General features: G+C 41.8%; 1 protein-coding gene across 18 annotated transcripts in view; it reads right to left on the reverse strand.

Moving 5' to 3' along the window:
- Positions 1-15,838, reverse strand: part of svilb (supervillin b) — a 43,934-nt gene extending 28,096 nt beyond the window's left edge. For 9 of the 18 annotated variants that reach the window (XM_084008541.1, XM_084008546.1, XM_084008544.1 and 6 more), the window contains exons 1-7: positions 8,166-8,184; positions 5,889-5,952; positions 4,876-4,967; positions 4,713-4,770; positions 4,453-4,601; positions 2,960-3,845; positions 1,693-1,776 (exon numbers count right to left, since the gene is read on the reverse strand). In XM_084008541.1, the coding sequence (XP_083864667.1) occupies positions 1,693-1,776; positions 2,960-3,845; positions 4,453-4,601; positions 4,713-4,770; positions 4,876-4,967; positions 5,889-5,952; positions 8,166-8,169 (1,337 nt within the window). In that variant the 5' untranslated portion in view covers positions 8,170-8,184. Of the gene's footprint in view, positions 1-1,692; positions 1,777-2,959; positions 3,846-4,452; positions 4,602-4,712; positions 4,771-4,875; positions 4,968-5,888; positions 5,953-8,165; positions 8,185-8,528; positions 8,648-15,423 lie in introns of those variants that run through there. The other 9 variants (XM_084008537.1, XM_084008540.1, XM_084008536.1 and 6 more) reach the window with 6 other exon arrangements.
- Between the last annotated feature and the right edge of the window lie 2,317 nt (positions 15,839-18,155).

Here is an 18,155-nt window from a genome sequence, read left to right on the forward strand (position 1 = left end):
TGACATGCCATGGAGGACTTACACAGTAACTGTACGACACAAGTACACACTAAGCATAAGCATCTGATAAGGCTACAAAGGCAGTTGGTGCCGCTGGTATTCATGGAACATATATACTAGCTAGAAAATTATGTATATATTATATAATATTTCAGACAAATAGACTTCAGAAAGAGTGTTTTGGTTTTCCTTCCTGTTATTTGTGAATGGAGCACCACAGAGTTGTGAGTGTACCAATAAATAAAAAAATCAATTAAGCTTTACTAACACTCTCTAAAAGGTTTGTCTCACCATGCTAGACGTTGCCTCTATGAATTTCACCTGTCCATACAGCTCACAGGCTGGTCATGGGCCTTCATCCTTTCACACGCTATCAGCAAGCTGTCATTATCTGGGCCACCGCCAAGTCCAGAAATACACGTACACTCATGGACATTGATGGTAAAACCCTCCAGGAGTCATAGAAAAAAAAATCTAACATTTCTGATAATCTGTTTCGCACTAAAATCCTTTCAGCACAAAACTATATCAGGTGATTTAAAAAAAACATTCATGCAAGCTCTAAAAACAGAATCAGGGTCTTATCTTATGCAACAACTCGGTCAAAGTCACTGACGGGGTACAAAGATGTAATTTCATAGGGGTTAACAGACCAGAATCTGAGGAGGGGGGATGTGATTGCGGCCTCAGCTGACTAGTGCTGAGTCAGTGGGTCTATGAAGGACTGGGTCAGGGCAATCGAGCTGACTAATGTTGTCACCACATCAACTCCGGCTCGCCAACTCAACTGCTCATGAAACCCAGGTCAAACACAGCAACAACTGATTGAACAAGACTGATGGTATTGCACTGAATAACAAGTGGTCAGTTTTACAGAGTTCTAGGTATGTTTATAGAAAGTGATCTGAGTAATGCAGCAGAAGAGCTTTAAGAGAAGGTCAAGTACACTTGTTTCCTGCAAGGTCTTTGAGGTGAACTGTATTGAGTTAGCAGAAACTGTCTAATATGTTTTAAGAGAACTAAAAGGACAGTTAAGCCTAAAACAAAAATATATATATAACTTTATATAACTAACTTTAAAGACATCTTTCTTTGATTCTCAGGTGGGATGGATTAACTGTACTACTTTCAAACTGGGTATTGCTATTGACAATTAAAACATGCGATAAGATCATAGCATAAATTTAAAAAATCTGTCTTCAGAAAAACTGATAAAAAATGACTGTATGTATTCAGTTTTGACGAATGAATGTTAAGACTAAGTAAGGGATGAAAGTATGTCAGTTAACGCAGTTAAATGGAAGACAATGATACCAAATATTAAGGGAATTATTACTCAATGAAATATGATATTGCACTGTTAGAAGATATATATTGGAACATGTTAGCTGCATGTCCACCCAGACTGTGTTTTTAAAGTGCTGGCTTATTATCTTGTTACTTTACTTTTTTAAGGCGTTCCTAGAAGTATTTTGAGAGAGTATGCCCAGAATGCAGAATATTTAAGACATCCTCTTTCATCATTTTTAAAGACACATGAATACTGTGATAGTAAAAGCGCAAGAAATAGAAAATCATTACAAAATGAATCCGCACTTCTCTGGTGAATGCAGCCAGATTAAACACATGTACTCGGTGGACTGCTGGGCATTATGAGGTCTTTTTACTGATGACATTCTGCACAGGAAGTACCTTGAAGGCCAGCTGAAGTCTGTCTGAGTATCACTCTCTGAGTCTGTGTTGGGAGACGAGTCGCTCATTGCCAGGGCGGCCAGGCTACAAGATGATGTGGTCACAGTGTTAAACCCTGAGGGAAACTTCTGATCATTGTTTTAAAGATCAGAGCAAAGTGAGCGGCACCGATCAGCAGAACTGTAATCACCATTATTTTCTCATGTTGCAGATGTTGAAAAGTCTGATCTTTGTTTCCAGAATCAATTTAAAATGCGCACTTTGTATATGTTGTTCCACAAAGTGTGACTATTTTTCAGTGTTAGAATTATATTTAGCTGAATCCGCTTCTTTACTTTCATATGACTTTATATCATTTATAGGTTTCAGTTAATAGCACATTGTGTCACTTGTCAGTGCTTCAATGACATCAAGGCCAATTCTAAATGACTTTATAATAGAAAGTGACTCAAGCTCTTCACTAATGAACCAAGCTGCTGTTATCTCTCATGGCAAGCAGGGAAATCGTATACCCTCCAAAAACCAACCCTGCCATGTACCCTGCTGCCCTACAACCTTTCCCTGATGAGCTCCCCAGAGCCCCTTTGCAAGTGAAAGTGGAGCAGGATGTGACAGAGCTGCGCCCACAGTATAGAAAGATCCTAAATACCAGCACAGTGGCAAAAGCAGCAGGCTAGTTAGCTCAGCAGCCAGTGGAAAGTCAACACATGAGTTTCCCAGTTTCTCTTTGTTCATTCAAGATTTTGAATTACTTGAATTACTGCACAAATCAATTTCTGATTTAGTTTCAAGTAAGAATCTTGTGCAATTCCAATAAAAAAAGATGTATAACATGTTCCTAAAGGAGGTTATGAGCAGCCAGTAGATAAAAATAAATATGGTCACCGGTTCATGTGGTTCAAACTCTATTTAACTGTAGCTTCAAAATACATTGCAGACACAACATCAGACTTCTAATGGAAGGATCACCTCATACCCAATGGGAACACATAGAACTACCCACAGAGGAATTGATTGGCTTCGAATAATGATCGAGGCCATTTTTGTGTTTAAAAAAAGGGGTTGAATAAATATTTTCAGAATAAAAAAGGAGAATCATTTATAATGGGTGACAGACACAAATAATAATAAAAAAGTAATAAAATAGTACCCCAAATTAAGGGAAGAATGATGGGATCATTTTTCACAACTTGAGTTGCCCACTGCATCAGACACTTGTCTGCTCATGTATTTTGTGAATGCTATAACTCGTTTTTTATAAACTCACCCCTGTCTGTTGAGGATGCTCTGGGCCTGCTGCTCTACGAATAAATCCCCAGGTGAGATGCCGTAGCGTGTGGAGGGCAGGGAGGCCCGGCGGGCGGTACGAGGGGAGCTGGGCACCGCTGCGATGCTGTAATCCCTGGTGGAGGCGGGGCTTGGCTCCTGATGGCCGATGTCCTGCTGGTGCTGCTGTTGGTGCTGCTGCTGCTGGTGCTGCTGGTGCTGTTGGTGCTGTTGGTGCTGCTGGTGCTGCTGTTGGGGTTGAGACGGATGCTGCCCCTGGGTTCTGGCTCTAGAAGTGACTAAGGGCTCTTGAGCCCCACCGCGCCGGTAGTTCTCAATGTTCATTGCTTTTTCCCGCTCAGAAGATCTTCTCTGCCTTTCTTGGGTGGGGTGAGGGGCTTGGTTGGAGTGGGCGGGGCTAGAGGTGGGAACAGGGGCAGGATCTGGGTGAGTCCTCATATAAACCCTGCCCACGCCAGAGCGATATGGCACCTTGGGCTCCCGCCCTTGTTCCTCAGCTTCCTGTCTGTCTCTTTCTCGCCTGGCAGCTGTTTGTCGGTCAGACACATCAGTGTCACGGCGGGAACGGTAGCGGGGTGTGTAGTCAATGTCCGCCTCCTGATCCAGGAGGATGCCATAACGCTCTGACAGCTGGCGGCGGCGCTCGGCCTTGTAGCGGGCGATTCGTTCAGCCTTGGAACTGAGGCTGGCAGAGTTTGAGGAGCCAGATGTAGGTGTAGAGGAGGTGGATAACGTTACCGGGTCCACATACACCAACATTGGCTCTTGACGGCCACTGCCAACACCACCTTTGACTTGGGGAGATCGGTCTTGAGACGACAGCTGCTTCTGGGGTGCCTCCAACTCCTCTCGACTGTAGCGCCTCACTGTGGTAAATAGTGGAAATGCTTGTTTACTTATCAACAATATTCCTTGACAACCAAGAATCATCCCACATTCACGTCACATGGGAGTTCATGTAATTACCAGCTTCTGACTTGTGAATACCATTAAACATTCAAGTCACATGTTAGATAGCATCATCATCAGTAATATAGGCCTAAGTATGTTCAATGCATACAGCTGCCATGTGTGCCTTGAAATAATGACCACCCGTTGTTCAGATGCGTTCGGTGGTCAATGTACTTTCCGTCCAACATGACACAAATGTGGCATTAAGCATGTGAACACATCACAGATTTTCATGTCAATTAATGAATGCAACAACTGAATGGAACAAAGTTGTTGTGTGTATTTTCAGTGACAGGTACTAAACCGACATTACAGATGGCCAGCATAACCATAGATATCAATTGTTGTCAACTGAACTGGAGGAACTGGGTATGCATATGTGCTCAAGGGCATGATGAGATAAGAGTGAGTTTTAAAAACAACAAATCATATTGTTTACAAATTCTATATAGTATTTTCTTCATTTACATTTCAGGAGTCCACAAAAAGCAGTATCATGTTTTGGCATCGTGCCATGCTTACCCATCACACAAGGCTCACAGGGATCTGAGGCGCGGGTGTACCGCGGAGGGTCCTCCTCCAGCATCCTGTTGGCTACCAGACCACCGGGCACCAGCGCAGGTGGAGCATCACTTTCAATCCCCTCCATGCGCCGGGCTATTCTCTCCTTCCTGTCAGAGACAAAGGGTAGAGGGTCAAGGCTGGCAGCTGTTTAGTCGAGTTGGGATTTATACAAATATTTAGATGTGGATCATGTGAAAAAAAGTGAGCCCCGAAGATACCTGTTCATTCCCAAATCTTCTGTGACAGCTCCCTCAAAGTATTTCTTCAACTCTGAAACTGAGTATTAGAAGAGAAAATATAAATTTTGTGTCACAAACATGTCAAAAGTAACAAACAATGTGTGATTGTGAGGTACTGTTTGTGGTTAGAACAAATGTGCACCCTTGGGAAGGACGGCCAGAAGTTTGGCATCTGTATCTGAAACACTCTTGACCAGCGCGGTCTTGTCCCCCAAGGAGAAGTCGCTCTGAAAACTGAAGGAGAAAACAGTCACAATGAGCAGCTGCTTTTTTTTTTTAATTCCCTCAGTGATAGTGTAAAGTGGTGATGCTGAAAGTAGCTCAAATATAGATTGCCCTACAGCTAGTTCAGATTAAACGGCAATGCTGGCCTCTTTAAGACATTGGAGGCAAAGGTGAAACTCAGCTGGTGTCACGCCCAACAGGATCCAGCTTAAGAACTAGGTCATCAAGTCCTGACTCTCCTCCAAGTGGAAGCAGACAATCAAGGTCCTGTCTAAATGCCTTTATATCACAATCAACAAGTCATACAAGCCAGGGAAAAAACTTCCAAATTTTGCAAAACCTTCAGAAATTATTAAATGTATTGTTAAAAATTAGCAGTTTGTGATTTTCATTTCTAGACTTGAGTTGACTGAATTGGTTTGTAGTCTTTATTTTGTATAATTTTAATGATACATTTTTTTTAAAAGGAGCCAATTAGTTAAAATTGCTTGTGAGTTTCTGTTCAAATGTATCGAAACTGTTCTTGTGTTTCTTTCTGCCAGACAGCTTAAGACCAAGCAGGAACAATGTAAACTAATGCAAAAGAGGGTTAGGGTGCAAAGCGCTCCTGAAGAAGGTATTATGGCTTTAATGCCCTGTGAACAAAAAAGTGTCTTAGGTTAAGCTGTTCCAGGCATCTCCAGCTTTTAATGCTTACTGCGCATGATAAGCTAAAGTACTGTAGTCAAGCCTATATCCTTACATATCATGATGACAAAGCAAAAACGACAAAAACCTAAATGCTTACAAAATATAACAAATTCTTATGTTATTTCTCTATTTATTTGTACTTAATCTGTTTTCGTACTGCTGCATCAATCTATTGATCAAGGATCCATAAAGTCTCATCTCATCGTAAGTCATTTCGGTGATTGCAAACAAAACACTCACCTTAAGGCCTCTGTTGGCAACGAGGCTGAGCTGCAGAGCTTGGCCCGAGCTTTAGATCCAAACTCTAAAAAAGAGAAACAAGACGCCGTTAAACTTGAATGACAAACACCACCTTTTAATACTCAGTATCTCTGTGCTGACATTGGGAAGAAATTGTTCGTATTTGATAATGTTATCCTGGTCAAAATGGAAAGTACCTTTCTGGAAGTTCAGTGGATCAACATTAAATGCTCACTTTTACTGGGAGGGTCTGTGTTTCCTTCCGGCTTCAGACGCCTAGGTCACGAGTAAGCTAATAACTGTGCACAAATGTCAAACGTTCAGAGTTTCTGTTGAAGTTTTGAAATACCTCCATTGAAATGTGTTCTTATTGTAAAGCGCTTTGTACTGCATTTCTTGTAAGAAAGGTGCCATACAAATTAAGCTAATTATTATTTAAACTCTTATTAATATTACTGCTGTTTAGACAGCATACAGAGGGGTACGGTAGAAGGGAAACATTCAAAAAAAGTGTAGCCCCCACATTCACTTCATTGAGACCTCTGTCTTAGCACAGCAAGGGTCCTGACACAGAGGGCTCCGGATCGTCCAATAAAGATTGGAAACATTAAGATGAGCAATCGGAAAATCCATTTACATGAAGTGATGTGTTTCAGTGATGATTTCCACCACATTAACATTGTCAAATGTGGCCTGCCAAGAGTTTCATGATGGACTGAAATATTATCACTCTTCTCAATGGGTGGGTCCATGCCATCGTTCTGGGGGATCCAACTGGGCAGGTCAAGGACGGCTGCTTGGTGTGGGAGGATCCCCTCATGGGGCCACTCAACCGGGACGCTAGCTTTCCCTGGGTGCATTCCCTTAAGCATAGGGTGGACTGACTGTGATGATGTCGGCAACATACCCAACCCGTCTTTCCAGAGTTCCTGTCAATAGCATCAATAACTGCTCTGCAGTCCTTCGGCTTCAGATAAGCCTTTAAACTTGTGGACGGATTACCCAAACTGGATGTTCTGAATTGTATTTCATTGTCCTTTTTTTGGCATCTGAAGAAACAGAACACTGACGCACTGATGCAGCCTATTGTGTTTGTCTAATACGGTATTGCTTTGGATCCGAACACCTGCACCTCGAGTGCTTTGTTGGTTTGATTCCCACTCAGGCTACTCATGCAAAAAAGAAATGTATACTCATATGATACTGCATGGTGTCCACAAAACTACTGCCCATTCACATATATCACTTAAATGATATGATGCCATACCTGCAACATGTCTCACACAAGAATATTTCCAACAAAACTTCAGAGTATTTTAGAATGGGTGTGTGCTTTTGTAAATAGTTGATCATGAATGCACTACAAACAGTATTCGTTTGGCAATTGTACTCAACATCAATTCAACATTTTTACCTTCTAACAAGGTTTTGAAGTTATCAGCATCAGTATGAGTCACTTGTCAATTTAGGTTTAAAAAAAAAAACTACGCCAACAGTACACTTCCCAGCAAATAGCCGACCCTCTCGTGTCATAGCAACAGCAGCCTGTTGTAAAGTTGTATCCCAGTATAGGAGACAGATCGCGTTACTGCTCCAGACGACTCCAGAAAACCTCCAGCCTATTTTGACCACCAGAATCTGTGGCAATACAGCAAGGAATGATTGGCAGGACAGAGCGTATAGAAGCGAAAGGTGTGGTGGTGGAATCAGAATCCTAATGCTCACTTAGACATCAAGTTCAAGGGCTTCTCAGTGGTTTGTGGTCCCAGTGGTCTTTCAAACATAATCTTTTGCTCAAAACTACAATGAGATTTTTGAAGCCTGTGGTAAACTTGTGTAAATGTATCTGTCTGTTTATCTGTCTGGAAAGCCCCTTGTGCAGAAGTCAGCCCGGCTTCCCTTGGAAACGCCTGCAGGTTGTCAACAAAACAAGGCTCAAGGTTGACAGTGCCAGAGAGCAGCTTAGGCTGCTGACGGTCCAAAAGTGAGCGTGGTGAGGAGAGGGATTTTCTATAAATATTCAGAGGGGCAAAATAGACTTCCTGAGTGAACTGGACCTTCACTTGCACACAATCTGTTTGGAACGGTTTGCCGGTGGAACATGAACAGCCCTCCTCCACCTCAGCAGGCAATGATGGAGTGCATTGACAAGGTAGAAAAAGCATCGCCTGTAATAACACACACCTGTTGAAAACACAACACTGAACAAAAATGATCTCATTAGTACTCAACTACACAGCCCATTCATTCAAAGCAGTCTGATGTTAACATCCATACCCATAGTGATAGATTTATAACTTCCGTGTCTTCTTTGTAATATCCCCAAATCCTCAAATGCATTAGACAGGGATGAGTGACTCTTCCACAGGTCATGAATCCTCATTTCATCCGATCCAACCAAGCAAACGGAAACTAGACAGGAGCCAACCAAGAAACTCTGCAGCCTCGCGGCCCATCTTTCCAACACGAATCCCCCTGCCGACTGTGACACTGACAGCCACTAAACTGTCATTTATCTCCGTAAGGGACTAAACTGCATTAGCCGAGCCCCCCAAGCTGTCTGTAGAGTTAAGGGTATCACAACGGGTTAAGCAAGTCATCCTATAGCCAGACCAAGCCTTCCCCTTTCAAAGGCCTTACCTTGGCCACATGGCTTCTCATGGTTCACATGGTAACTAGAGATCCATGGGTTTCGAAACATGTTTAGGGAGAAGAACAGAAGACTCCCCTCCGGTCACAGAGGTGGTGATGGCAGTGGACAGCAGGAGTGACAGCGCTGGAGGCGAGGGCTGCTACCGGCAAGCAGACAGGCAGGGATGAAGGTGACGACACACACACACGGACACACACACATGGCCACAGCAGAGTGACTGCCCTGGCTACACAGCAAGTTACAGCCTGCACGGGCTGGCTGTCATAGAGGATGTGTATGTGTCAGTTTGCGTGTGCGTGTGTGTGTGTCCATGCAAGGGAGCTGAGCGAGAGAGACAGCGCAGCAGGGTGCTAAAGCAGCTCAGAGCCCTAATCAGATTACAGGCAGAAATTAGCCTTGATGATAAAAACTCTGGAACAGGATTGGAGCAGAGTGCCAGCAGGGCCACAGGGGGTTGGTATAGGGTCCAGGGCTCCTGGTATCAGATGGTATCCTTAACACACGCACACATCAGACTTGCATTAATATTAAAAGCATGAGGTGGTTTTTAAATGCAGTCGGAGCAGATCATAAAATCCAGACTACTCCTGGGAATATGGCTCATTATGGTTGTATGGTTTTTGCTGACAGCCTGCCAGTTCATCCAGTCAGAAAGGCTTTATTAAGCTGTCACGTGAAGAGCAGTAGAGCATTATTCAGAGTTCCTTGTCATATCGCAATCCTTTCTCATTAAACACAACACCACTCATGAGTATAGCATGACTACACCTAATTTATGGGGTGTAGTATATTATCATTTATCTAATATTTACTGTCTTCTTCTACCTTCTACCTTATTCACACAAGCTGTAACTCAGTTGGCCTGAACTCGGAGGTGCATTGACAGGGTGCAGACACAGTCTCATATGTCCGTCATCACATAAGGTAGTGTGAGAGTAGCATTAGAGGAGGCAGCGAAGGTGACAATGAGCGTCCAAAAGTCACATGACCAACCATCAGACCACTCAGACAAATGCTCCCTCAGAGAAAAGGGCACTTAATGTTGATATTTTTAATTGTCATAATAACCAATGTCCATCCATCCATTGTCTACCGCTTATACTGTATTCAGGGTAACGGGGGGGCTGGAGCCGATCCCAGCTAGCTATCATTGGGCGAAGGCAGGGTACACCCTGGACAGGTCGCCAGTGCCATAACCAATGTCCTTTCTGAAATTTCCAAAGGTTTACAAAACTAAAAGTCTATCATAAGACCAGCCGACTCCAAATCCATGCACTCACATCCCCTCTGAACCCTAAACAGCAGGGTTGATAATAAACAAAAACTCTCTGGTATCTAGAAATGTAAATAAAATGAAACGCACATAAGAGAAAAGTTGACTTCCTATTAACTCAGGATCACAGCCATGGGAATCCGCTGGTTCTGCTAAATAGATCGTAATGTGGTGCCCTGCAGAGACTGGAAGTCATGAGAATAATACAACATACGGTCTTTATCATCGCTGTAACTCTTGTTTACCACAGAACAAAACACGTGGGTGCGTCGCACATCACAGACATCCACAGGTGAGAAATCTCCCCGCTGATCTAAAACGGAACTGTATCCAATAGGTGACCAGAAAATATGTTACTCTTTTCACACACTTTTGGACTCTTAGTCTTACTCACTTGCACACTCACTCGCCTCCTCTGTCTGCTGCTTTTTCTCACCCTTTCACACACAAACTCCCCTCCACCTCCCTGAGTCTGCCTCCTGTCCCTGTAGACGCCCCTAATAAGGCAACATGTGTTGTGAGTGGCTGCCTCGGGGAGAGGTCACCCCGTCAGCCGGCCGGCCGTGTTTACCAGGGGACCGTCTCCACGCCTGCTCGCTGCTCCCCCTTGTTTTCTTCCCCACTCCTCCATTTCATTCCCCAGATCTGTCATCCATCTCACTCAATCCTCCGACCCAAGTGACTCCCTCTCTTTCCTCATCTCCCTTTCTCTCCTCTCTCTCTTGAATTCCTTGTGTTACATTTATTTTTTTCTTAATCTATTTGTTTCTTCGTTCCACTTCCCAGTGCAACAACACACTTGATGAATCCTCGGTCACTCTCTCTCTCACCGGTTGCATGCATTTTACTATTTCAAAACAGGCCACACGTTAGTCATAAAGCTTTTCTTAGAGGTAAACCATACTGGCAGAATACATAAGACGTAAAGCCTTCCAAGTGACCAGACTGAGGTGGACTATGAGTGGGTCAGACCTCATGACCAGCACAAAGGTTTAAGAGCTGGATTTGCAGACCTCCTTGACTGTCCAAGTTAACAGTAATCTGTAGAAGAATTAGCTCTTAAATGTGGGGTTGGATGTTTTAAAACAGCATACAAAGAAAAGATATGTTTTCTTTAGTGCATAATTACCTGAAAATAATAATAAATTTTCCAGGGAGCAGGCCGCCATGTTTCTACGGTGGCCCAGAATAGACAAACCGAACACTGGCTCTATAGGTCCATTCACATCGGCTGTCGTATCTCCTACACGCTTGGCACACGGGAGAAGTTTCAGTTGGTTGCAACCTGTAACCTCACCACTAGATGGCGCCAAATGCTGAGTCTCACTTGAATAATCTGCTGTTTTGTACTTTTTTCATTTTTATGTAAAATGAATAAGCTGTTATGTAAGATGTTTGAATGTGGAGAATATTGATGAACCTTACCTTAACTCAGGCTTTCTGTCCTCATGGTAACGAGGTAAACAACAATGTTAATATAACAGCATTGTGCAAATATTGGATCACTGTTTTTTAATTAATAAAATACTACATTTTTTTCAAATGTAGGTATTGCAATTGTTTTTTATTTATCTGTACATGAATAAATAATATGAATAAATGGTCTGCAGCGTGTTCATTACCATTACCACCACTATCACCCAGCTGTCAGGTGTAGATATCTCTCAGTCAAATGACCAGCACCAATGAGACTACTTGCTCTGATGTGATTTGTCCCTTGGTCCAAGGAGTCAAAGACAAATATAAAAAAGTTAAATAACAATTTGAGCTTGCAACACTGATGTGCAGAGCAGCCAATAAAACTCAATACCCAGGACATCATGTAACCAGCATGTGACTCAACATCACAGCATCTCTTTGCCAATCAAATACTAAACTGAGAAGCTCAGCAGCACACTGGTCATACAAAGTGGATGTTGTCCTTATAGAAACCACATGATCCTTTGTTTCACTCTGTGTTAATGCAGCCTGAGCTTGACTGAGCTGTGCTTTACGTGATCCACATTATGACTGACTGGACTTGAGCACCGACGTTTTTTTAACAGGACAAAACTTGGTTTGAACTCACAAAAACAAGTAATCAACTTTTACACAATGTTCATCCTCAACAAACGTTGACAGTAAACGTACCTTCAACTGCTTTACCGGCCAGTTTAAAAGGCGATATGAACACTTTTCATAATCTTTCTCTATTTTAATCTGAAGATAGTATTTGTGCATTTTTCACTATTGATACAAATGAACCACAATATTAACCACTATCAGACAGATTCACTTTCCCGCACACAGTTTTTCAAAGTTATTTGAACAGAGAGAACAGGACAATATACATGAAGTCATGTTGTATGGCTACATGATAAATCATCATTACACAGATGAACAGTGTATTTTCACAGTGACAGATGAAGAAAGTGGATAGATGACGCAACTCATTCAGTGTAAATTTAATCACGATATCTAAGACCAAATACCTCCATGTTTGATATTGGTTGATCATTGGTGCTTTACAAAATATTTACAAAATATGTTTTTTGATAATTATCAGTAACGTGATGTAATGACTAAGAGCAAATAATATAACAACTAGAGCAGTCTGGTAAATGAGACAATTTCATCTCTCTACTGTAATCCAGCCTTTTAAACCAGGGAAGAGCATTTGGACGATACTACAATATCCATAATCTAAGGAGCCTAATATAACAATATTGATATATTGCCCAGCCCTTGCCACACACCTGGTGTTCAGTATGACAATGTGTTTTTTGTTTTATTAGGATAATGATTATTCATTTAGCAACTTCTGTGCAGCAGCAGCGCTCCAAGCTAGCCTGCCTTTATTAGGAGAAACTGTCCCTGTCCCTGCACACATATGCACTAATATAAACACCTGAACACACATGCAGAGGAAGTATACGAGCCAAAGCCTCCCCACCACACACACACACACACACACACACACACACACAATAACATGGGTCAAACGAGAGCAGCAGAGGAGGAACCTTCATCCTTCCTTAAACATTTACTCTTTATATCCAGATCCGCGTTCCTCTCTGCTGCCTTGCATCAACTCGGCCTGACACTCTGCACAAAAATGTGCCTGCTCTGCTCTTATAAGGATATCGATGAGCACAGAGCGCGGTGCTGAGGAGACACACTTAAGAAGTTTCTGCAACACTTAGACAGCAGGAAAGAGGGAGGAGAAGGGAGGAGAGACAGAGTAAAGGAAGAGGATTTCATGCCAGAAATGGTTACTTTAGGATTTTGATGGGTCGTTTCTTAAAGGTACATCTTCCAGCAACATTTTCACATTATGTAACACAATAAAGTAACTTAAGGTAACTCCTGAAGCAGGCAAAAGTGTCACACCAATTCATGTGTTCAATCTCATAAAATGCAAAGTTGGACGTTGATAAGTGTTAGGATCATTGCAGTGGTATTGGCTTCAGGTGAAATTAAAATAAGAGAGAATATGCAACATAAGCCGTGGCTCTCATTACAACCCATGTTAAAGTAGGTACCGGGCCATTCTGATGTACGACTATTAATGGGACTCCATATGGCAAATACGCTGTTGTTTCTTTTCCAGTGAAGTAAACCATCACATGCAAAAAAAATAATTAATATGATATCCAATCAATACAAATATACCTTTCTCTATTTTACACTGCACATTTGCAAATAGGTTGGCAGGTCTAGGAGTACTTTTAATATAATAATACCGATATAAATACAGCTTGTGTCTAGTGGCACCTGTGATTAACTTTATATGCACAACTGCAATGATAACTACAACTTAATCACAGTGTATTATACCATATTAAGTGCATTATTTGACTTATTGTTTTTGGATTTGTTGTTATTTTCTATCTGAGTGTTCCTGCTACAACCACACACTGACTCGATTACATCTCATCATCAGAAACATCCAGAAAATTATGCCATAACATAAAAGATATACCATTAGCTATTTGTTGACACATGATAATAAAGAATATCCTAGAATACTGGATCCATTCAGGAGCATGGATGTAGTGGCCATCGTCATTGATTCAAGTCACATGCAACACAAACAGCAGTCACACATTCAGAAAGAGGCCAGCGTGTTAGCAGGCCAGCAGGAGCCTGTGGACAGCGACTCTGACATGCTGAGTACAGACGATGACAGCAGACAGCGGGGTTCTGACTACAAGCTACAAGATAACTAGTGCGGGGGACCGCAATCATCAGGTCACACACCTGTTGATAACAAGCAGGAGGGAAGGTCTGGTTCTCCTCTAAATAGGAGGCAGGAGAATGCAGAGAAATAATCCAGTAGAGTTGGATCAATCAAGAAGACACTTTGCTGTGTAATAGAATGTAAGATTTGCCATCCTGAAAACACCAACAATAGAAAAGAGGGGAGTTTCGAGTAAAAAGTGCAATAATCTGCACTTATTTCTAAGGGTGAAAACATACCTGAAGTATAGTTTGTAAAGCTTTTTGTTCTGGTGTCAATTTGCTGACCAACAACGAAGCTTATTAGTGCAAACAAGAAGTATGTATTTTCACCTATTTCAACAAAGAATGCCTTCCACAAATGAATGAATGTCAAATGTGTCAACAACACTGGGAGACGATTGCGAATGTGTATTCTTATATTCAGATGACCAGAATCAAACGGCAGAGGGCCAAGCATGAGGCCGGCCAGTAAAACCTGTCTCTTCATTTTGACGGGTGCAGCAGGTGGAGAGCACCAAGCAACTGCCTTACGGAGTTACATGCACTCACACACACACACACACACACACACACACACACACACACACACACACACACACACACTACAAAAACAAAACTGGGGAGAAATGACGCCTGGCCACTGTTGAACCAACACACCAGCCCAACATATTTGCCGATAGATCAGCTGCACACACATACCACCATACGGCCATAATCTGGGGGTTGGAATGCTAATACCCGTGTGGTTACTTGAGAAGTCGCAAAGCAACAAGTGCGAGGTTTGGTTGGGACACTACATTCAGTCCTCCAGGGAAGGAAATTCGAAGCAGACACCAGTCACGCACCAAAGTTTGCCTCCACTACTGAGTAGTTTGGCAAAAATAATAGAGCAACAACCAATGTCTTCCTCCCCTTAAAGACACTTTACTATGTACAATACTTAATACCAAGCTTTGATTCTACAGCAATATGATTATTTTGGACATAATGCACTTGTTTCAACACCTGATGATTCACAACATTCTCCTGCTGATGCTTTTATACCTGAATTAATACAAATAAATAAATGAATAAAAAAGGGCTGGTTAACAACTGAACCAGCAAAAAGCCTATTTAGTAACTGTCAAGTATACCAATCAATGTTTCATTACCTTATGTAACGGCAGAATATTTTACATATCTTTTTATATTCTAGTCACAAGTATTGTAGCATAATGGCCGTCTACTTAGCATATACACGAGAGTATACACGTTGCAACTCAACACAAAGCTGAATGATGAATGGTTGTCGGATTCTTCATAAATTAGGTTTGCTTACATGCTGACCTAATATACAGTATACAGTATATCTTAATATATATCATAGCATGCATGAGATCAATACTTACAATGTTTTAGCTTCAATGATAAGGGACTGGTGAAGTCCATTTATCCCGGCAGTAGATTACAAAAAAACAACGGGTCTCACTAGTTCCTTATCCAGAGTGAAGCAGATGCTGAGGAGGCAGGAGGCGCAGGTGTGAGCAGGTAAACCCAAACAGGAGGATCCAAAGTCATCCACCATGAAGCAGGTCCAACCTCAGCAGCCGACAAATATAGCCGGGTGCTTTCCCACTAGCTCTGCTGCACCGGGCCAAATAAATCAGTCCAGAAACAGAGCAGAGCAAAGAAGGAGAAGAAGGGAGAGGGAGAGAGAAGGAGAGGGAGTGGGGTAAATGCAGGAGAGGGGAGAAGGGGAAAGACCGGGGATGAAGCTGAGGGATAAAGTACACAAGAGCTGTGTGAGAACAAACAGACTGATACTCCAACGATAAGTGGTTCTTCAAATTATTCCAAAAGTCAAAACAGTGGTTTTTAAAATGTTCATTCTTGTAAACCAGGTCTGGGCTCCTGGTCTGATAGTTTAGACTGACAGCCAGAGGCGACACAAAACTACCTCCAAGGGGTTTGGGGAGTGTGGGCCAAAATCGGCGTGGTAACCTCATCCCACAGCAACCATGTATGGGCTGAAAAGAGCGGCCTCGATAGACGGGCATCTGCCATAAATAGCCAGGAAGCGTCGAGCTCCCGACGCTGGGGGATCGAATCAGCTGTTAAACTACGGTCCAGCAGCACAGTGTGATCCAGGCTCTGCAGGGGCTCCTGTACTACAACACTGGAGTCTTCACAGCACAGGGCTGGACAACTTAATTTAGCTTTGTGGAATGCACGGTTTACCTACACATTGGCATTACACCGGATATATAAACAATACATTCGTGTTCATTTAAGCCAAACAACGAATGCATCCAACTGTATGATCCATTTAAATGTCTAATTCATCAGCTTGATAAACATGCTGTACTGCTTTAAAGGTCACAACTGACATGCGTTATGATCATGACCCTTGCCAAAGTGCTCACTAAAGGACAGCTGTTGGGATGCACGAAAGAAGATCTCTTCTGTGCTGATGCAAAGAGTCACCATAGATAAGCAACTATTGTTCACTGCCAAACATGGAGCAGGCAAAAAAAAATGTGTGTCTAATAAAAAGACAAAAAAAAAAATAATTTAACACATTTATACAATGTACTCAATTAAGTTCTGATTGTGATTTCCACAAGGACTTGTTGGAGATAATTAGCATTAAAAATGTATTTTGTTTATTACTTTATTTTACTCTGGTTCTCTGGTTGGGGGCATACAATATATGTGTCAAAGTAAATACGTGCGTTTAGTATTGTATTATAATAGTTGGGCTCCATCTTGTGGACGCAAGAAGTACATAACAGTATATACAATCTTTTAGGTCTCTACTACAGCTACAGCAGACAAATGTGATAAGTAATCTACTCCTCTCAGTTTAATCTTCTTCCCAAGTATTACAATGCAGTACAGTAATGAATGCAGAGACAAATGTCACTGTGACATTGAAGGAGTTGAAGCAACAGATGTTTGACAGTTGCACAAGTGTACAGCAGTGACGTGTGTAGTTTGCTTACAGAGGTATGGCTTGGAGAGTGAGACAGCTGTGCTGGAAGGACAGCTGGAGAGAATGGCAGTGAGATCTGACCAACATTTTAATTCCTCCGGGTTTCATTATGACGGCAGTATTAGCAGGGAGAAGAAGCAGTACAACTAGTAATAGCTGTAACTTACTCGGGTAGCAGTCAAAATAACGTAGCAGCAACTGGTTAGGAATAGTAAACATAAGTGGAAAGAAGAGGGAGTGAAGAGTGGTGTTACATTAGCTACTCAATATGTCTAATACGTTAAAAACGTACCTGTTATGTCCTGTTTTTCTGTGGTTTTACCTCAGGAAGATGGTCAGCAGTGGTTACCGTTCGTCACGGTGCAGGTTAACGTTGACCTTCAATTAGGCAAACTAGCTTGCGGCTAAAAGAAAAAGCTAGGAGCTAATCACAACAAGTTTTCTATGCAAAACAGACACTTGGGAAATCTGTTCTAAATTATGGTTAGCAACAAAGGTAAGAGTGCAACACACCACAACGCTATATGTTGGGGGAAAATGACCGAGAATTAGTCCAGAAATCGTCACCCTCTGATTTGAGGCTAGCTTAGCCGTTAGCTACAGTAGCCTAATTAGCTAACGTAGGTGTCCATTAGCAGTTAGCTAGTATGTGAACTACAACTCACCATTTGAAGTTCTAAAACTGAGTACCTATTGTGAATGAAAGCCTCTTAGCTTTTCTGTGGTTTTCCATCCATCAATCCGAGATGTTAAACTAGCAGCACCATATTCTTGCAGTATTTAAAGAAGTGGTACCTTAATTAGCATTAACATTAGCTGACAGATAACCTGGCTGATGCAGTGATTCTGAAAACAGGTGCATTGAAAACGAACATATTAACACGGATATATATATATAATTATTATTATTATTTATTTATTTATTTTTTTCATGAAATTGATGTTAGGCTAATAAGAATAAAAAGTAAACTGGCTATAGGAATAATCTACACTATAGCTAATATCGCTAAATATAGCTAAATCTTTTTTTTTTTTTTTTTTTTTTTTTTTAAAGAGTGGATTATTTCACTAAAACATTGGCTAATTTGGGGTTACGTTTCATCATGAAAAATATCAACTAAAAACATGTAAGAGTTGATATTATATTAT

Source organism: Eutrigla gurnardus (genome assembly GCF_963514095.1).
Source record: "Eutrigla gurnardus genome assembly, chromosome: 4".
NCBI classification, from domain to species: Eukaryota; Metazoa; Chordata; class Actinopteri; order Perciformes; family Triglidae; genus Eutrigla; species Eutrigla gurnardus.